The 17826-nt window shown below is 54.3% G+C and overlaps 1 protein-coding gene across 1 annotated transcript; it reads right to left on the bottom strand.

Annotated features, from left to right (window-relative positions):
- Positions 1 to 4779: 4779 nt before the first annotated feature.
- Positions 4780 to 10356, bottom strand: AMOTL2 (angiomotin like 2). Its single transcript, XM_054385992.1, has 9 exons — positions 9605 to 10356; positions 8037 to 8271; positions 7361 to 7505; positions 7104 to 7196; positions 6171 to 6466; positions 5771 to 6063; positions 5450 to 5661; positions 5126 to 5281; positions 4780 to 4838 (listed from the first exon to the last, which is right to left on the bottom strand). Exons 1-9 carry the CDS (start codon positions 10345 to 10347, stop codon positions 4780 to 4782), a joined length of 2232 nt encoding a protein of 743 aa, XP_054241967.1. The 5' UTR covers positions 10348 to 10356.
- Between the last annotated feature and the right edge of the window lie 7470 nt (positions 10357 to 17826).

Raw genomic sequence — 17826 nt, 5'->3', positions numbered from 1 at the left:
GTCTGATCCTGACTTGCTGTGACCATATGAATAGCCCCCGGGACAGATAAGCCATCTCCCTTTCGACCTTGAAAGAGCCTGCTGCCCCAGGACAGGGGATCTCACTCAAAGCCACCAGCATGACAGTGGTGGCATTTGAAGCAGAGCCCTCTGGCCCTTTTCCATCTCTCCAGGGTGGTGAATGTGCAGCCTACAGGTGTCTCATGCAAGTGCCAGCCTAGCCAGCAGCTCAGCAGGCATCTGGGCTTTAGGACCACCAACACAAGAAAGGCATGAACCTGTTGGACCAGGTCCAGAAGAGGGACACAAAGGTGATCAGAGGGCTGGAGCACCTATCCTGTGAAGACAGGCTGAAAGAACTGGGGCTCTTCAGCCTGGAGAGGAGAAGGCTGGTGAAGGACTGTTTAGGAGGGCTTGTAGTGATAGGATGAAGGGCAGTGGTTTGTAACTCAAGCAGGGTAGATTTAGGTTGGGCATCAGGAGGAAGTCCTTCACAATGAGAGTGGTGAAATACTGGAACAGGTTGTCCAGAGATGTGGTTGAGGCCCCATCCCTGGAGACACTCAAGATCAGACTTGGCCCTGGGCAGTCTGATCTAGTTGGATGTGTCCCTGCTGACTGCAGGAGCATTGGACAAGATGACCTTTGAAGGGTCCCTTCCAATCCAGTGCAATCTGTGAATCTCCAGCCACCCCTTTCCTTGGTCATGGAAACCCAGGGACACAGAGATGCAAGGATTGTGTATGCAGGGATGCAGGAACACAGGGATGCAGAGATCGAGGACACAGGGATGCTGAGATGCAAGGAAGGATTGAGGACACAGGGATGCAGGGTCATGTGGAAGTGACGATCAAGCATATATGAACACAGGGACACAGGGATGCAAGAGTCAAGAACACAGGGATGCTGGGCCACAAGGATCAAAGACAGAGAGATCATAGACACAATAATGGGAATGTGAGCAGGAGGCTTGGTTCCTGCATGGTATTTAAGTTGAAACAGCAAGTCACCAGCAACTGTGCCACAGCAACAAGGACATGCCCTGGCCTGAGCAGGACCCACGTGGGTCCCAGTGATGCTGATGGCGAAACCCAGTAAGATGGTGTGAAAAGGGTGGAGGGAAATGCCTGAAATGGCAGAGTGATAAAGCAGGTGATAACACACCCCCACACCAGCCTTCCTTGTGCCAAAGTACCGAGCTCTCTTGGGCTGTTGCTCTGGTTGAAAAGCAACCCTACCAAAGCAAAGGAATTTGGACACTGCTACCACATCCGTGGGGGATGGAGACATCACCTCCTGCCCTAGTTTGTCATGCTCAAGCATCCTCTCCTCATGGCCTGACACTTGCATTCACAGATGAGCTCTGGGCTTTCCTTCACCTTCCCTTTTTTTACAGCTCTTCCCTGTTGCTTTGCTTCTAAAGGGCTATGCACCCCCATTTCCTGCTTCCCCAATACTGTGAAGGCCCTGAGCATGACGATCCACAGAGTGATGATGGGCAGGATGGACAATGGCCAAGCAGTAAGCAAAACTCTCAACAGGAGCCCATTCCCTGAATTCCTGGACCTGGAAAGCTGCCTGCAAACAGCCAGACCTGCTGCAAAGCCACTCAGCATCCGGGTTCCGGTAAATAAAGCGTGGGGCGGGAGAGCTGTGGTATGCCAGGAATGCTGCCAGCCTTCCCTGGTTGCTGCCTGCAGCACTGGGGCAGCAGGAGCTGGAGGAGGCAGGGCAGGTATGATATGGCCCCTGGCTGGACGCTACCAGGACCCCCAGCCCAGCATATTCCCAGCAGCAGCTCCCTATGAGTCCTCCCCGACACTGGCCCTGTTTTGGGCAGGGCAGAAGGATGTCCTTCAGCGAATGGTGGGAGCTTGTTTCCCTGCTTGCAAAACTCAGAAGTAACGGGAGGAGCCTGGCTCCAAGCTTCCCATTGCTTGGAGTCTCTCTAGCCTGCTCTCACAGGGATGGAGACCTGTTCAAGGTCAGAGTGCTGGAAAACTGAGAGGTGCTTCACAAGATAAAACCTTGAGGGGTAATAATGGACCATGAAGCTTAAAAGGAGGCAGAGCACTGTGAAAGGAAGAGCCTTCTGTCTCAAAAGGGCTGTTAGCTTCTTGGCATCACCCTGCTAGCATCTGGTCCTGCACATGACTGTAATAAACTTGATATGTTATCTCTCTGTGTGGATTGGACTTTGTACACCAGGTAGAGAATCCATTTTTGGGGACAGCAGCAGGAAGCCTCAAGTTTTCAGCCATGCCCCTTTCAGCTAGGCTGGGGTTCAGCATCACAGACCAACCAAGAGCAGTGATCCTCAGCAGAGTCCTAAGCCACTTTCCAGCAAGGACTTGGCAGCTAAACTGGTTTCTTATGCCATTGTTCTCCATAATCTGAGCTAAAACCCACTGCAGAGACTCACAGAAGATCTCTTGGTCCCCAGGAACAGCAGGAAGGGAAAAAAAAAAAAGAGCTGCCAATGAAAGCCAAGTGATGCACAAAAGGGAAAGCCCCAGTCCAGCTGGTGATGGCTCCAGCCGGGCTGCCAGCACCCAACCAGCCAGAGCAGAGTCCCTGGGGATGCTCTCTGGGAAGCATTAATGCAACAGCTATTAAAAATAAAAGGCAAATGACAGCAGCACACAAAATATTCAGAGGAGAAGGACTGGGTAGCAACATGATGTGACTAGGGAAGCCCTAAGGCAGTCCTAGCTTGAACACTAGAACTGGTCTTCCAGAAGACCAAGAAGCTAAGCAGGGTGGGAAGGGCTTGCAGGTGGCTGCCAAAGCCAGGAAAGAGCTTGGGGACCAGGTCCGTCTGTGCTTCAAGATGTGGCCATCAGAGTCCCCATGGTGGGGGCTTAGGAGGGCAGAAATAAGCCACATGAGGAAGAAGAGGATACCATCAGGACCAGGTTATGGAGCACTACACACAGGAAGGAAACTACATTGGCAACTCCATCCTTTTCCTCCATCAAGATGGGGGAAATAGGATCTCAATGGAATTTTGGGGAATACAGAGCTGTTCTTGAGCAAGTTTCCCCCTGCCTTCAGGCAGCTGGCCCACAAATTGCTGTCCTGGGGAGCTGGGAAGAGCAGCATTTCAACAAAAGGGGTCCCATCCCTAGGCCCCTTCCCCCTGGCAGCATCTCCATCTCACCCCATTGCATTGGGGAAAAAAAAAAAAAAAAAAGAGGAACCATGGGTCAAGATTTGTTTTTTTTTTATTATTAAAATATTGTTATACCAAGTGGAATGCTACAGCAATCTCGGTATAGGGCGGCATAACGAAACAGCCAAGTTCATGTTTAAATACTTCAGATAACTTAAAACGCACAAAAAAAGAACTCATTGTCTTTGGCAGGAAAAAAAATGTTCACAGCACGAAAAAATACTTAAAAGAAATACCAATATTAATATAAAATATATTAAGTTGTGGGGTTGTTTCTTTTCTCTTTCATAATTTTTTGTTTGTTTTGTTTTCCACTTTGTAAACAATGCATGAGAACCAAACGCATTTTTTACGTGTCTGGGAGAGAAAAATAAAAAATGCAGTTGTCCAGCAAATGCACATGTATTGAAAGGAAGAAAAAAAGGAAAAGAAAGGAAAAGGAAAAGGAAAAGGAAAAGGAAAAGGAAAAGGAAAAGGAAAAGGAAAAGGAAAAGAAAAGGAAAAGGAAAAGGAAAAGGAAAAGGAAAAGGAAAAGAAAAGGAAAAGGAAAAGAAAGGAAAAGAAAAGAAAAGAAAAGAAAAGAAAAGAAAAGAAAAGAAAAGAAAAGAAAAGAAAAGAAAAGAAAAGAAAAGAAAAGAAAAGAAAAAAGAAAAGAAAGAAAAGAAAAGAAAAGAAAGAAAAGAAAAGAAAAGAAAAGAAAAGAAAAAGAAGAAAAGAAAAGAAAAGAAAAGAAAAGAAAAGAAAAGAAAGAAAAGAAAAGAAAAGAAAAGAAAAGAAAAGAAAAGAAAAGAAAAGAAAAGAAAAGAAAAGAAAAGAAAAGAAAAGAAAAGAGATATATACATGACGGGTAGGGACGAGAAGTGTTTGAACTTGGAGGAGCAAGCTGTTGGCACTGGCTATGGGCAGAAGCCAGCTGCCAGTAGCCAGGGATACAGTGGGATGAAGCCAGGAATGGCACACCCCACCGGCTTCATCAGCTGCTGTCAGTTCACTCTGAGCATTTCATCTGCTTTCAGGGGGATTTCTTTTCCACCCTCCATTCCCTTGATTATCATGGCCATGTAGGTGCAGGTGGCTGACGGGACCTACAGAGGATCCCTCCTGGCTCTGCCCTCATGCAGAGATGTCGACTTGCAAGGACTGTTTGGGTGAACAGAGGGATTTTCCAGTCAGAGACCAAGCACCTGGGTGGGGTGGATGGCCAAGACCCAAAGATAGAACAGGGATGGAGCTAACAAGGGAGGGAATGCAAAGAAGTCTCCCGCCTCAAGAAGGAGAAGAGGCTGAAAGGGTAAATAAGTTTGCTGCTGTCACAGAAAACCTGGGTGTATTTACAGGGGGGTCAGGAAGCCCCAGCACCACTGTGGGGTCCCTGGGTTCCAGTGCGCCCTGCGCAGCTGGGGACTCCTGGGGGTGCTGAGCTGGGACAGTGGCCCTCCCGTGCACAGGGGCCACTCGCTGAGACTGGCCGTAGGGCTGTTACTGAGCTCCTGGCTCAGTCCTTCTTCATGCAAGCTCCTCCATCCTGCGCAGGTGCAGACAGGGTGGCTCTGCCTGTGTGTCAGGCAGGGAGGGTGGAGGGGTGGACGTGCAACCCCTGAGTGCCCTCAAATCAGGATCTCTACAATGTCAGACAGGTCCAGGGCTCTGGCAGCAGCTGAGCTCTCTGCAAAGAGAGAATGTGAGAGCTGTAGGAGAGATGAAGAGCATCAGCATGGCACCCACCCCACCAAAGGGCTGGCAGCAAGCATACTAGTAGTACAGCCTCTCCTCACGGTGTTAAAAAAGCAAGAAAGTGTTTTCATGGATTCAAAGCCACCAGTCTCAGCTGGGGCTTTTAAAAAGCCTTCAAAAACCCCAAGAGTGTTTGTGTGCAAAGCCTGTCTCCTGGATGCCCAGCCTACATTCAGGATCATCCCCAGCTCTCCCCTGTGCCATCCCCAGGGGACTCACCCAGCAAAGTGGCCGGATGCTCGGTGCCCTCGCTCCGGCTGCCACTCTCAGCTGCCCGGTCTGTCTGAGTGCTGCCATCCTTGCTGCCATGCTTGGAGTGGGAGGGCAGGGGAAAGGTGGCAGGCCCTGCTGCCCCTTCATCAGTGGCTTTGCCTGCTGGAGGAGAAGCCATTACAGATTGTTGACCTTTCCATTCTCTTCCTATGGCTCACCAGAGAAATCCCCCCTCCCCAAGCTCTCTCTGATTCCAAAACTGACAGGGAAGTTGCAGGCAACTCTCTGCCACTGGCTGAAGGCAGAGAGCAGGCAATTGCCTCCGTTTACCTGTGCTGTCCTGGGAGCTGCCCTCAGCTAGTCGGTCACCCGGGCCAGCCCCTAGCCAGCTCGGTGCAGCAGAGGCAGTGAAGACAGAGGGCACAGACTTGGCTGGCCGCAGGGAGCCCTGGAGGGCTTTGCTGGGATCCCTCCGTGAGCGCTGCTGCAGGACCTTGATGACAGCATCCTTCTCCAGGATTTGGGCATGAAGGGCTTTTAACCTTGGAGAGAAGAGGCAGAAATTAGGAGAGGAACCAGAGAGGAGGATGTGCTTGACCAAGCTATGGCACACGCTTGTTGGGGCAAACAACTCCAGCAAAACGGGCCTACCTGTTCTCCATCTCCTGGTGCTTGTGGCTGGCCAGGAGGAGGTCCTCGTTGAAGCTGCTGTTGGGGGAGTGTCGCGGGGAGTGGCTGATGAGGGTGGTGTCCCGCTGGGCAGCTGCAGTGGCTGCCGCATCCATGGCAAACTGCCGCATGGTGCACTCCTCTAGATACTTCTGCTCCCACTTGGTCATGTCAGCCTCCAGGGCCAGGATCTTCTCCTCCTTCTCCCTCAGCTGCTCAGAGAGTGTGTGTGCGCTCAGCTCTGGCATTCCTCCGCCTGCAGCACTCGCCTGCCTCTGGAGCAGCAGGAAAAAAAACACCCAAAAGAGAGGATGAGGAGGTGCAGAGAGGACACAGGACTGTGGCTCACCAGCACCTACTGCTGTACCTCACTGGCACCCACCTGCTGAGCCCGCAGCATCTTCAGCTCCTGCTCCAAGCGGGTGCGGAGCCGCAGTTCAAGCTGCTCCCGCTTCTCGCAGGCGGCCTGGAGCTGGCCCAGCGCCGCCTGCAGTCGCTCCACCTTCTCCACATAGGCTCGCTTCTTCCGCAGCTCGGCCTCTGCCTTGGCTGCCCGTGCCTGGGCGCTGCCCAGTGCCTGCTCCAGTAGCTCTGCCCGGCGCCGCTGGTCCTCATTGGCACTGCGCAGCAGAGACACCTCCCGCTCCAGCTTCTCCTTCTCCTGCTGGTGCTCATAGCCTGCAAAAGAGTCCCCACGTCTCAGCCAAGGAGGCTTTTCTACCCTAAGGCACTCTTTGCTTACCAAAACCTGGCTGTGCCATCCCTCAGACACAGCATATGGGGGCCAGGGGCATCCCAGTTGCTTGGGCAGATGGACAAAAGCCTCAATTTGCCACATTACAGCCCATGCTTTGGCTCATAAAGGGTAAAAGCCGCTTGGTGTAAATTCAGACACACCAGGGAAGGGGATGCAATTCCTCCCACCTAAAACCAACACCACATCTCTCTGCTAAAGCAATGGATTTAGGGATATTTTCCCCCTTGAAAAGCCCAGTCCTGTGCAGCTGCGAGGTGGAGGAGGGAGGAAGAAGGGCCGGGCTGGCTGGGGCGGGAGTGCGGGCTCAGTGCTGGAAGAGCCGGCGCGGCAGCAAGAATGTGGAGTATGCGGGTCACGCCGCTGGCTGGCCAGCCCGGCGGGATTAATGGCTCGAGTCCAGCGCCAAGAGTGCCTCCATCCTCCCCAGGGAAGGGTGAGAGCTGCCGCCTGCCACCCACCCCTTCCTCCTCCAGCCAAAAGGGAGCGTGACAAGCCCTGCCTTCCTGCTCATGAATGCCATGGGGAGCCAGGCAAAGACAGGCATCCCTCAAGACTTACTCTGTGCCAGGAGTTTGGCCACACTGCCCTGGTTGCTCTCCTGGCTTTCTTGGGTCTTGCTGGCCAGTTGCTTGTTTGCAGATTCCAACCGCTCTGGTCCAAAGGAAATTAAACCCAATTAAGATTTTTAAATCTTAATTTAATCTACAGGATTTTGGAATGAAGGAAGCGGGAGAAGCCTGGCTTCCTGTGGTTAAACTCAGGAAAAAGGCCAGGAGACAGCCTCCATGGGGATGGGGACATAGAGTGTCCCTCACCTTTCAGGTCCCGGTTGAAGTCCTGGAGCCGTCGCATCTCACCATCTCTCTTGTTCCTCATGGCTTTTTCCAAGGCTTCCCGCTTGGAAGATGCCTTGACAAGGTTTTCATAATCCTCTGAGATGCGCTGGATCTCACTCTCCAGCTGGAGTGGAAGAAGGGACAGGCTGGGGTTAGATATTTGTGGAATGAGGAAAGGAAAAGGAGATGCTGGCCAAAGCTCACTGGGTTGCTCAGCCCGATTCCAGCTACCAGAAGAGCTTGGTGCACCCATGGGGCCCCCCAGGCTGACCCCCAGCACACATTTTGGGGAAAAAATACTTTTTTCTTTCTTTCTTCTTGCAGAGGAGCCCCTCTGCAGCTTTTAGCTCTGCTGTAGTCCAGCCAGCAGGGAACAGCCACCCCTTGTACGCAGCTGCTCAAAGGGCTTTCTGTGGAGGCCAGGGATGGGGAGGCCAGGCGGCGGGAGGGGGTCACAGGAGAATGGGCTCCTTCTCCCCTGGCCTGGCTGCCGCACCACCGAAAAGCAGCTGCTCAGAGGCAAACAAACTGCCAGAGGGAGGGGGAGATGGGATTAAAATGCTCAAGGGAGTGAATTTTCACAGCAGCTAGTTAAGCAGCCCCCTGGGTGGGGGGACACGATGCCATGGCCACAGAGCTGCCGCTGTTGGCTCACCTTCTGGATGCGGCTGGCCTTCTCGGCATAGCTCTCCAGCTCCCGCCGCAGCTTCTCATTCTCCCGCTGCAGCCTCTCATTCTCCCGCAGGACCACATCTGCCTGGGCCAGGCGGCTGCCAGCTGAGACCGCCTGGGCACTCACCAGTGCCTCCACACCAGCAGGGCTCAGCGTGCCTGGGCACAGGGCACCTGGTGGCGGCAGGAAAGCAGCAGGGATGTGGGTGGACAACACCCTGCAGGGAAGGAGGAGAGGAATGCTTTTGGTTTGGTAGGGCAGGACTGCATCTCCAGCATCCTACCGACCACTTCACATCCACAGACCAAGAAGGTACCAGTGCCTTTGGGTCTCCTCAAAGGAGGAGCGAGGTTCTGGGAAGCACCTATCCTGCTTCTCAGAGCTGGAAAGTGTTTGCTTTCCAAAAGATGCTTGCCCAAGCACCCTAGAGGACAAAATAAACTGCATCTTGCAGGGATGGCTTGATCTAACAACTCCAGGGTCTGGCTGACTGGTCAGGATGGGCTCTGAGCCCCTGAGGCCTACCTAATTAGTGGGGATGCAGCAGACAGATAGCTGTGCAAAGGATGCACCTTGGAAGCCAGCAATGCTGCCCCTTTTCCTTGTGTACTGGGCAAAGCCAGGTCTCCCGGCATGGCTTCTCACCACCAAACTATTAATACATCCTCACTGTATTTGGAGGAGCAGGGCCAGCATGGTCACTCTTCATGCAACCACTTCAAGTTCCTCGACAACCCATGGCCACCTCGAATACCCTGAGTGGGGCGGCTGTGCATGGCCCAGCCCCATTCTGCTGCAGGCTGCCTGCCAAAGGCCTGCATTCCTGCGGGATGATATAGGAGTAAGGAAGAATAAATACATCTTCCTCGCAGCTCCCCTTCCCCTCTTTGTTCCTTGGAAGGAGAAGGTTTTCCTGCCTGGACCTCCTGGCTCCCCAGACTACTCTGCAGTCCTATTGCAGACAACTTTGGGTTTTGACAGAGGTGTCAAGCTGCTGAAGGGAAGGGGAGAGCTGCCCAGCACTACTCATTGCCTCCATGAACCACCTGGCACCAGCCCAGGCTCAGCTGAGCAGCAGTCCCACAGCATTGGCACCAAACCAGTGCTGCGCGGACAACCCTGGGCTCAGAACCATGGGGTGGCTTTCCGCAGAGCAGGGAGCATGTTTGCCTTCCAGCAATGCCCCATGCCTGTTCCACATTTAGCTGTTTCCTGAGTAAGTTCCAGCTCTTAAATTAACCCCAAATTCCTCCCAGTACATGGGGTGGAGGCAGGATCTGCAAAGGCAGTGGGATTTTCATCACTGACTGGAAAAATCCAACTGTGCTGGGGGAAACTGGGGAATGGAAAGGACGGGTCCCTGCAGATCCTCATGGGCTGAACCAGATCCAGCCTAGCAAGGACAAGGGCTTCAGCAACAGCTGCCTGAGGCCCCTCACTGCTCTCTACATCACACATCTTCCAAGCATCCATTCCAGCCACTCCTGGGACACTGTAGCTGGAGGCACCCAGTGATCACCCAAAAGTGGGGCCCAGGGGTCACAGGTTACCTGATTTCAGGATGCTGAAATCCAGGACCTTCCTGGGAGCAGGGTTGAGGTTTGGCCAGGTAAGCGTCCTGGGAAGGGATGACATAAGGATACTCCGGAGGAGGTCCCCGCAGCTCTGGCCCCTCATGGTACTGCCCTTGGGGAGCAGCGAGTTGGTGGTGGCGGGAGAGCTGGGGATAGCTGTGGGAGGTGCTGATGGGACTCTGTGCTTTGGCTCCATTCCTCTCCAGTGACAACCGCATCAGCCGCTCGCTGAGCGACCGCACGTGGCCATGCTTCAGGTCCTTCAGCCCTTCATCAGGGTGTCGGGTGCCACTCTCGGCCCCACGGGGGGTGCTTTTACCCTGTATCAGCAGGCTGGTCCCTCCAGGCTGCTGCCCAGACCGCTGAGAGGCGTAGTACTGGGAATGTGCCTTGGCCTCCTCATAGGTTGGGAGCTCCTCACCCTTGTGCTGGGGCTGGCAGAGCCGAAGGACACTGTTCTCCAAGTAGACATGGTCCGAGTGATGCTCCTGGCCCTGGGGCTCCTGCCGAGTGGATTGCTGCACCATTTGGGTTTCTTCCGGGCTGAGGCTCTCCAGGGAGGAGCGGGGGCTGCCAGCACCACCAGTACCACCACCGCCACGCAGGGCCTGCTGCTGGATGGCCAGCAGCGTGCGGTTCTCCGTCAGGTTCCCATAGCGCAGCTGCTCCTGGATCAGGCGGTGCAGGACCGTCCCGTTTGAGTCCTCCGCTGTCCTCATCTCTGCTCGCGACGAAAGCAAAGCTATGTATCCACCAGGGAAGAGCGTCCTCAGGGACCTTCAGCACCTGGCCACACCGAGGCACCTATGCAGGGCAAAGAGGGGACAATTGGGAGCTAGCTCAGGCATGATGCAGCACAGACCCTAGTCCACCAGGGTCTGTTTTCCAGGAGTGCCGCTCGGCAGGGTGGCTGGGACGCACCGGCCGGGCTGGAGTTGGTGGCGGCGGTGAGGGTGCCGCTGCAGCCTCCCCGCTGCCGAGGCTGAGCACTGACGCTCTCATCGCACCCACAGCCAGGGCTGGCTCCGGGGGCCGGGGCTGGGCCCGGGTCGGAGGTCGGGGCTGGCTCCGGATGCCGGAGCCGGGTCGGGGGTCGCGGCTGGCTTGGGGGCTGGCTCCCCAGGGACCTCCAGAGGGACCGGCGCTGCCCCCGCGGCCCGAGAATGGGGGAACGAGGTAGCCCCCGGGAACCGGGCACAGAGCCACCGGGAGGGCACTGCCTTCTGCCCCAGCCACTACCCCCGCAGCAAGGGCGAGCCGAGCCGGAGGTCCCGGCAGAGTTCTGGTGCCGACGGGAGCCCCGCCAGGGCGATACTTACCGGACCATGGCGGAGCGGGGCGGCGGCGGTGACTGCCCGGAGAGCGCGGCGGCGGCACTGGGCGTCCCGCCGGCAGCGCGGGCCAGGCCCGGGCGCTGCTATGCCCGGAATGCAGGGACTGGGCCCGCCCGCTCCGCTCCGCCCCAGCCCTCGCCGGCCCGGTGGGGCCGCTGCCGGCAGGGGGAGCGCGGACACGGGGCCGGGGCTGGCGGCGTCAGGACCCCAAGGAGAGCGCGACTGACGTCCCTGTTTTTCCACTCCTCAAAATCATCCCCAAACTGCCTCTCCCGTGCCCACCGAAGCCCAGCTGGTACTGCGAGCCCGCAGGGGTGTTGCACGGAGCACACCGGAGCGTGTTACAGAATCACAGAATTGTTTTGGTTGGAAAAAAACTCTAAGATCATCAACTTAAACCATCGAACCAATGCCACCATGGCCATTAAACCCAGTCCCAAAGTGCCACATCCACACATTTCTTGAACACCTCCAGGGACAGTGACTCCACCACTTCCCTGGGCAGCCTGTTCCAATGCCTGACCACTCTTGCAGCAAATCTCCAACCTACACCTCCCCTGGTGCAACTTGAGGCCATTTCCTCTCGTCCTATTACTTGCTCACTAAGGAGAAGAGATTGACCCCCACCTCACTCCAACCCCCTTTCAGGGAGTTGTAGAGACTGAGAAGGTCTCCCCTCAGCCTCCTTTTCTCCAGACTAAACAACCCCAGTTCCCTCAGCTGATCCTCACAGGACCTGTTCTCCAGACACCTCAGCAGCTCTGTTGACCTTCTCCAAAAAATGCTGCAGCACCTCAATGTCCTTCTTGGAGTGAGGGGCCCAAAACTGAACCCAGTACTCAAGGTGTGGCCTCACCAGTGCTGAGTACAGGGGAACAATCACTGCCCTGATCCTGCTGGCCACACTATTCCTGATCCAGTCTAGGACACTGGTAGCCTTCTTGGCCACCTGGGCACACACTGGCTTATGTTCATCTGGCTGTCGATCAACGCCCCCAGGACTTTCTCTGCTGGGCAGTTTGCAGCCACTTTGCCCCAAACCTGGAGCTTTCATGGGGTTGTTGCCCTGGGTGTTCAGGGTACTTCCTGAACTGTGGCAGGGGCCTTGCACATCCCATGGGTGCTCACAGGCAAGCGCAGGCCCTGGGTGGCAGGTGCAGCAGTGTGCTGAGGACACTACAGGCGGGCGGGGAGCTCGCAGCTGCCAAGGCTGGGGAGGGGGGCCCAGCGAGCTCTGCCCACCAGCTGTCTGTAAGCATAAATCTTTCTGTTTAATCACAGCCTGGAGAGACATGCTATTGTTTGCAGGGCCAACCCAGCCCCACAAAAACCTGCTGATCCCATCTGCTCTGCCCTCACACTCCCCCTTCCTCACATTCATCCTGCCCACCCTTCTTAGTGGGGGGATGGCTGCTCGCTGCAAGCGCATTGTATCTCCCAGGTCTTGCCAGTCGGGTGCTGGGTTTGGCAACTTTGGATATTCCTCTCCTTCCTCCCTCCCATCCACAACTTCCCTCTTTGGGCTAATGTCCTTTGCAGCACAGCCACCAGACCACGGCAGGGCTTGGCCACCCACTGTGCTTAGGACATGAGATTATGGAGGAAGCCATCAGGGCCCAAATTCCTTTCCCCCCTTTCAACACCAAAAAGCCCCAGATAATTTATGGGGGGACACGGAGAACCCTCAACTACAAAGCAGAGAAACACGAGCACCGTCTTAGTCCTGAGTACCCAAAGCTGCCAGTGCAGAGCCCAAAGCCAGGGCTGCCTGCAAGGCCTGAAATGGCAGATGGCCGGAGAGAAGGCAGGAGTCTCAGAGAGGCAGGTGCAGGGGAAAATTGCTCATTAGCTCCAGGACATTAAGCTCCCATTCTTGGGAAAGGGAACTGAGTGTCTTCTGAGTGGTGGAGACCCAGGAGTCAGTTCAAGAGGGGGAACAGTCATCTCCAGGCTCATCTCCTTGCTTTGCTGGTTCTGCTGATGTGAAATCTACCTTATCCCACACCCTGATATCACCCCAGGCCACATCAAGTGCTCTGAAAGCCACAGGATGTGATAGTAGACAGGGACCTGCAGGCACAGCTCCCTCCCCTCTCTTCCAAAAAACAAGGGAAAAATTAATCCCTAGGATATAGCAGGTAACAGACTCAAAGTCAGGGAAACATGCAGAGGAGGTGCATAGGGAGGAGTCACTGCTTAGAGGAACAGGAGCACTGCCTTACAGACCCAGAGTTGGATTTGGTCTTAGCAAAGCCAGGCAGGTCCTGAGCCTGTACTTAGTGCTTGGAAGCTCATCAAACAGTAATGGGGCTCAAGAAACAAGTTTTTCAGCCCAGTTTTACCAGTGACAAGTTAAATCCACCCAGCTGGAGTTTTGGAAGTGGAGATCAGCACCGACCCCATGTGTACAGGGGAGACTCCAAAACCCCAGTGAGGGTCTACCCCTTTGTATGGAGGAGAGGAGGGCACTGTTCTTGCCCTTATGTCCACAAGCACATGTCAGCCTGGACAGACTAGCCCAGGTCTAGCACCAGGCAGATGGACAGATTAATAGATAGATGGATGAACAGATACCAAGCGTAGCAGCAGCACTTCTGGAAGGACCCAGGTATGCCTCTGCCCTGCTCTTTCCCAAGTGGCCAGGGCACCCCACCCTCAGCCCTGAGGGAGCCAGCCCAGTTTCCCCAGCATTTGGGCTGCCTCTCCCAGCTCATCTGTTGGCCTTATCTATGCCTGCGTCATCCCAGTTCCCTTGCTGTCTTAACACGGCTCTATTTTTGGCAGCAGGAAACCCCTCCTGGACTGATAACACCTTTTTGGAAAGTGATCTGAACAATTTCCTCCTTTTCTTTCTAATAATGTGGGTAAGAAAAGCCTCAACCTTTTCATTTTCCCCTGGAAGAGGTGAAACAGCAGCCAGCAAGACCGGGCACCACACCGGGCAAGACCTGTTGGCAGCAGACAGCAGTGGGGTACTGTGGTGGGACCCTCTGAATGGTGGGGGTGTGCAGGTGGAAAGCCAGTCTGGACCCGTGCCCTAGGACAAGCACTAGCAGCTCCAGCTGGATCCACGGAGCTGTGGGTGAGCACAGGTGTGCTGGTCCCAGGCTCCCTGTCTGACACACAGCTCTGCAATGCAAAACTCTCCCACTGACCTCACCGCCGAGCCTTATCGGCAAGGCGTTGGAGCAAGACGTATGAGCCAAGAAAATACTTGCAGGATGAGATCACCTAGGCTGTCTTTGTGGTTCCCAAAATGCCTGGGTTGTGCTGAGCCCAGATAACCAGGGCATTTGGGCAGTTCAGGGTGCCTGCAGTGGAGAGGAAGTTCGCAGACAGAGCTTCAGGCTGGGCTCAGTGCATGTCCTGGGGCTATGGTTATGGTGGTGAGTGTCCCTCTGCCACCAAGCCCTGCTGCTGAGCTCCATGATGCTCCGTGGTAAGCTACCCTGTAAAGCTCCCCCCAGGTACCTGCTTCTTTCCCAGTTCAAAGTGCAACCAGGTAGGAAGGGAAGGGAGTTCAAGGAATCACACAAGCACCTTTCCTGTACTGTTCCTGTGCAAAATTCCATGCAGAGTGGATGGCAAGGGGAGCCCCAAGGCTGCCCCACAAGGGCACCACACGCTACATCCCCATGGGCAGGGAGCAAAGGCAGCACCCAGGCTCTTCTCCATCTAGCATCCCAGCTGGGTGCTCCAGTCCTGGAGACAATCCTACAAGATCACAATCATCAGGACTAGGGATGTGATTTTACCCCTCTACTCAGTACTGGTGGGGCCACATCTCAAATATTGTGTTCAGGTTTGGGGCCCTCACTACAAAAGGACATTGAGGTGCTGGAGTGGGTCCAGAGAAGGGCAACAAAGCTGGTAAAGGGTCTGGAGAACAGGTCTGGTGAGGAGCAGCTGAGGTAACTGGGTCTTTAGTCTGGAGAAAAGGCAGCTGAGGGCCTGAAAGGAAGTTGAAGTGAGGTGGGGATTAGTCTCTTCTCCCTAGTGAACAAGTGATAGGATGAGAGGAAATGGCCTCAAGTTGTGCCAAGGGAAGTTTAGATTGCATATTAGGAAGAATTTCTTCACTGAAAGAGTTCTCGGGAACTAGAACAGGCTGCACAGGGAGGTGGTAGATTCCCCATCCCTGGAGGTATTTAAGAGTTGTGTAGACATAGTGCTGAAGGACACAGTTTAGTAAAGGACTTGTCAGTGTTAGGCTAATGATTGTACTCAATGACCTTGGAGACCTTTTCCAATCTGGGCAGATCTGTGATTCTGTGAGTCCTCTTCCCTACCCTCTGACACTGGCTTCTCTTTGGCAGCTTGGAATTGCACCACTCTGAGGGTGTCCCAAACTGCCCTACTGTGGGGATGTGCGGCCTTGAGGTACTGCTGCACCACAGGACCAACCCCTTTCCTGTGGCTTTTCCCACAGTCACAACTCAGACAGGGAATGCACCTCAAGATGACTGAGGAGGGCATGGCAGGAATGTGGTCCTCCTTGCTTTTGCCCAATCCCTTCGCTCCTTTTGTTGCTGCTTCCTAAGTTGGTGACTGATATGGCTGTTCTTCAGTAGAGGAAGATACCTTCCTGCCCACGGGAAAGCTCAGACTGCCTTGGTAGGAGCTCAGCTGGAGTCATGGGGGACCAGGGCTGGTCCTACTGGAAAGAGACTGATGGGGACATTGCCACAGGCAGCCCTCCCTGAGATAGCACTGCTCCTACCTGCCCTATTGCTCCAGGGAAGAGCCAGTTGCCTTCACTCCTCAGATGTCTATTTCAGAGCTAGAGCTCTGACACTCCCCTTTGTGGGGATGTTGAGTCTGACCCCAGGTGAGAGTTGCATAAGGTTAGGCTGCTCTTGCTCCACCATCCCACTTCCCCCTAACCTTGTCCTGGGGCAGAAGAGGACTGCCTGCCACACAGCTGGGATGTTCCAAAACTGGCACCTGGGTAACTCAGAGAACATCCACCCTTCCCAGCAAGGGTATTCTTGCTGCAGTTCCCTGTTATTCAGTCACCCAGGGAGGTGATGCCACACAGGTGCATTCACAAAGCCTCTTCCCAAGAATTCAAAGAGGGGAAGAAAAGCATGGCTAGAAAAACCTGGGCTGCTGCTCATCCATGGGATAACATAGATTCGTGAGCATGACACAGTCAGGGATGCGTTTCTGAGTGTGCACACTGGTATCTTCTGCCTTTACCTTCCTAGCTCTGGCTCCAGCAGCCACCACACTGCATGACCAAACCCAATTCCTGACAGCAGGGACAACCCCAAGCTTTTTTCAGCCTTTGGGAAGCTGTCGTCACAGGAGCCCAGCAAGGGTGCACTGAGGCTGGATGTCTTCTGTGCTCTCCAGCCCCATTAAACAGGCAGCAGGGGCTAAACCCTGGCATAAGGGACAAAGTAGTAAATGTGAGGGACAATGCACGATGTTGTGACAAAGCCACCTGGCCATCAGAAAGTGGCCAGGACAATATGCATCCTCCTCTTCTCTGTATTTTAAGCCCCTGAGTAATTTCCATTCCTGAATGTTTAATTGTTCTTTAGTGCTTTCCTTTATTTCCTCATTTTCTGAAAGGGGATTGTTGTTCCTGACCTGCTGGCATCAGTGCAGCTGGACCCAGATTTTCGCTTTCAGTGGCCGGCATCCACCTGGGAGATGCCACTGAGAACAAAGGTTGATTGCAGCAGCCTGCTGTGGCCTAGTGAGATGCAGGGAGCCACGAGCCCCAGGGGACACAGCTTGGCATTTTCATAGCAAAGCCCTTTGCTGTTGCTGGGCCATCTTCTCACATTTGCAGCATTTTCACTCTCTTGAGAAATGGGAAGCGGGGTGTCATTTCCTGGCCTTGGGAGGGCCGGCAGGGAAAACCCCATGGCGTCCACATCACAGCTCCACCCCCTGCCCCACTGCTGGGTGGGAGCATAGCCTGAAACAGTACCACTGGAGAAAGTGATGCCTAGGTGGCCATGGGCAGTGTTCCCTTGCTGGGCACATTTCACACTTGTCTCTGCTCCAGAGCACCTCCAGGTTGACACGGTCTTCTTGTCCATACCCCTCACAGCCAAGCACGGGATCAGCACCCTAATTTGGAGCCACTGCCTGCAGAAGCAGGAGGGTTGTACCCTCTTCTCATTTCTCTCTTGTGATGAAAGTGATTGCACACATCTGCAGCACTAAGAAAGCTTCATGTCTTTCTGGCTGTGAGAATAACCTGCCAAGGCTGCAGCCTGGGAAAAATCAACTTGGTGGTGTGTTCCTAAACATAGAGGAAGTGAGAACTATCCATACTGGAAGATCAGCCCTGGCCAAGTCATGCTGGGGTGATTGGGGGAGAGAAGAAGGCTGCCCACTTTTGTGCCTAGTGCTGACACTTTACAAAGCAGGCTGCCAAATAGCTTTTCTCTAATGCATGGACATATGAAACAAGAAGCGGGAAGAAGGGCACTGGGCAGAGGTCATTCTTCACTGCAAAATTCCACATGCAGCAGGAACTTGTTGCCTTCTTGATGCTTTTCCTGCCTCCTGCCTGTCCTGGTAGAGACCTGATGGTCTGTTAGAGGGATTTATGCCACTCTGTAGGAGGAATTTGGTTCCCATACATGGGGTGTCCAGGAACCCAAATCCTACCTCATGCTGTTCATCTTTACTCATTTGATGCTCCCACCTCAAGACGTTACACACAGGAGGAAAGTAAAGGGATAACAAGGACAGGTGTCAGGTGGCACCAGACTGGGAACAGCCCTTCATTTCTGGGTACCATGTCATGGTTTTGAGGTGTACCCTCTCAGGAAGCCACAGTGGGCACCAAGCCCCTGGTGTGAGTGTGGTGTTCTTGTCCTGCTACAAAAGGGTGCCACCATG

Source organism: Indicator indicator, chromosome 13 (assembly GCF_027791375.1).
Source record: "Indicator indicator isolate 239-I01 chromosome 13, UM_Iind_1.1, whole genome shotgun sequence".
Classification (NCBI taxonomy): domain Eukaryota; kingdom Metazoa; phylum Chordata; class Aves; order Piciformes; family Indicatoridae; genus Indicator; species Indicator indicator.
The sequence above is the reverse complement of the archived record's forward strand: the minus strand, read 5'-3'. Positions and strand labels throughout refer to the sequence as shown.

Excerpts from the sequence above, each read along its gene's own strand:
- AMOTL2 (XM_054385992.1), bottom strand. The coding sequence starts at position 10,347 with ATGAGGACAGCGGAGGACTCAAACGGGACGGTCCTGCACCGCCTGATC. Across the intron at positions 8,272-9,604 it reads TTTCAGCATCCTGAAATCAG|GGTGTTGTCCACCCACATCC; the intron begins GTAACCTGTGAC and ends CCTTCCCTGCAG. Across the intron at positions 5,662-5,770 it reads CACCAGGAGATGGAGAACAG|GTTAAAAGCCCTTCATGCCC; the intron begins GTAGGCCCGTTT and ends CTTCTCTCCAAG.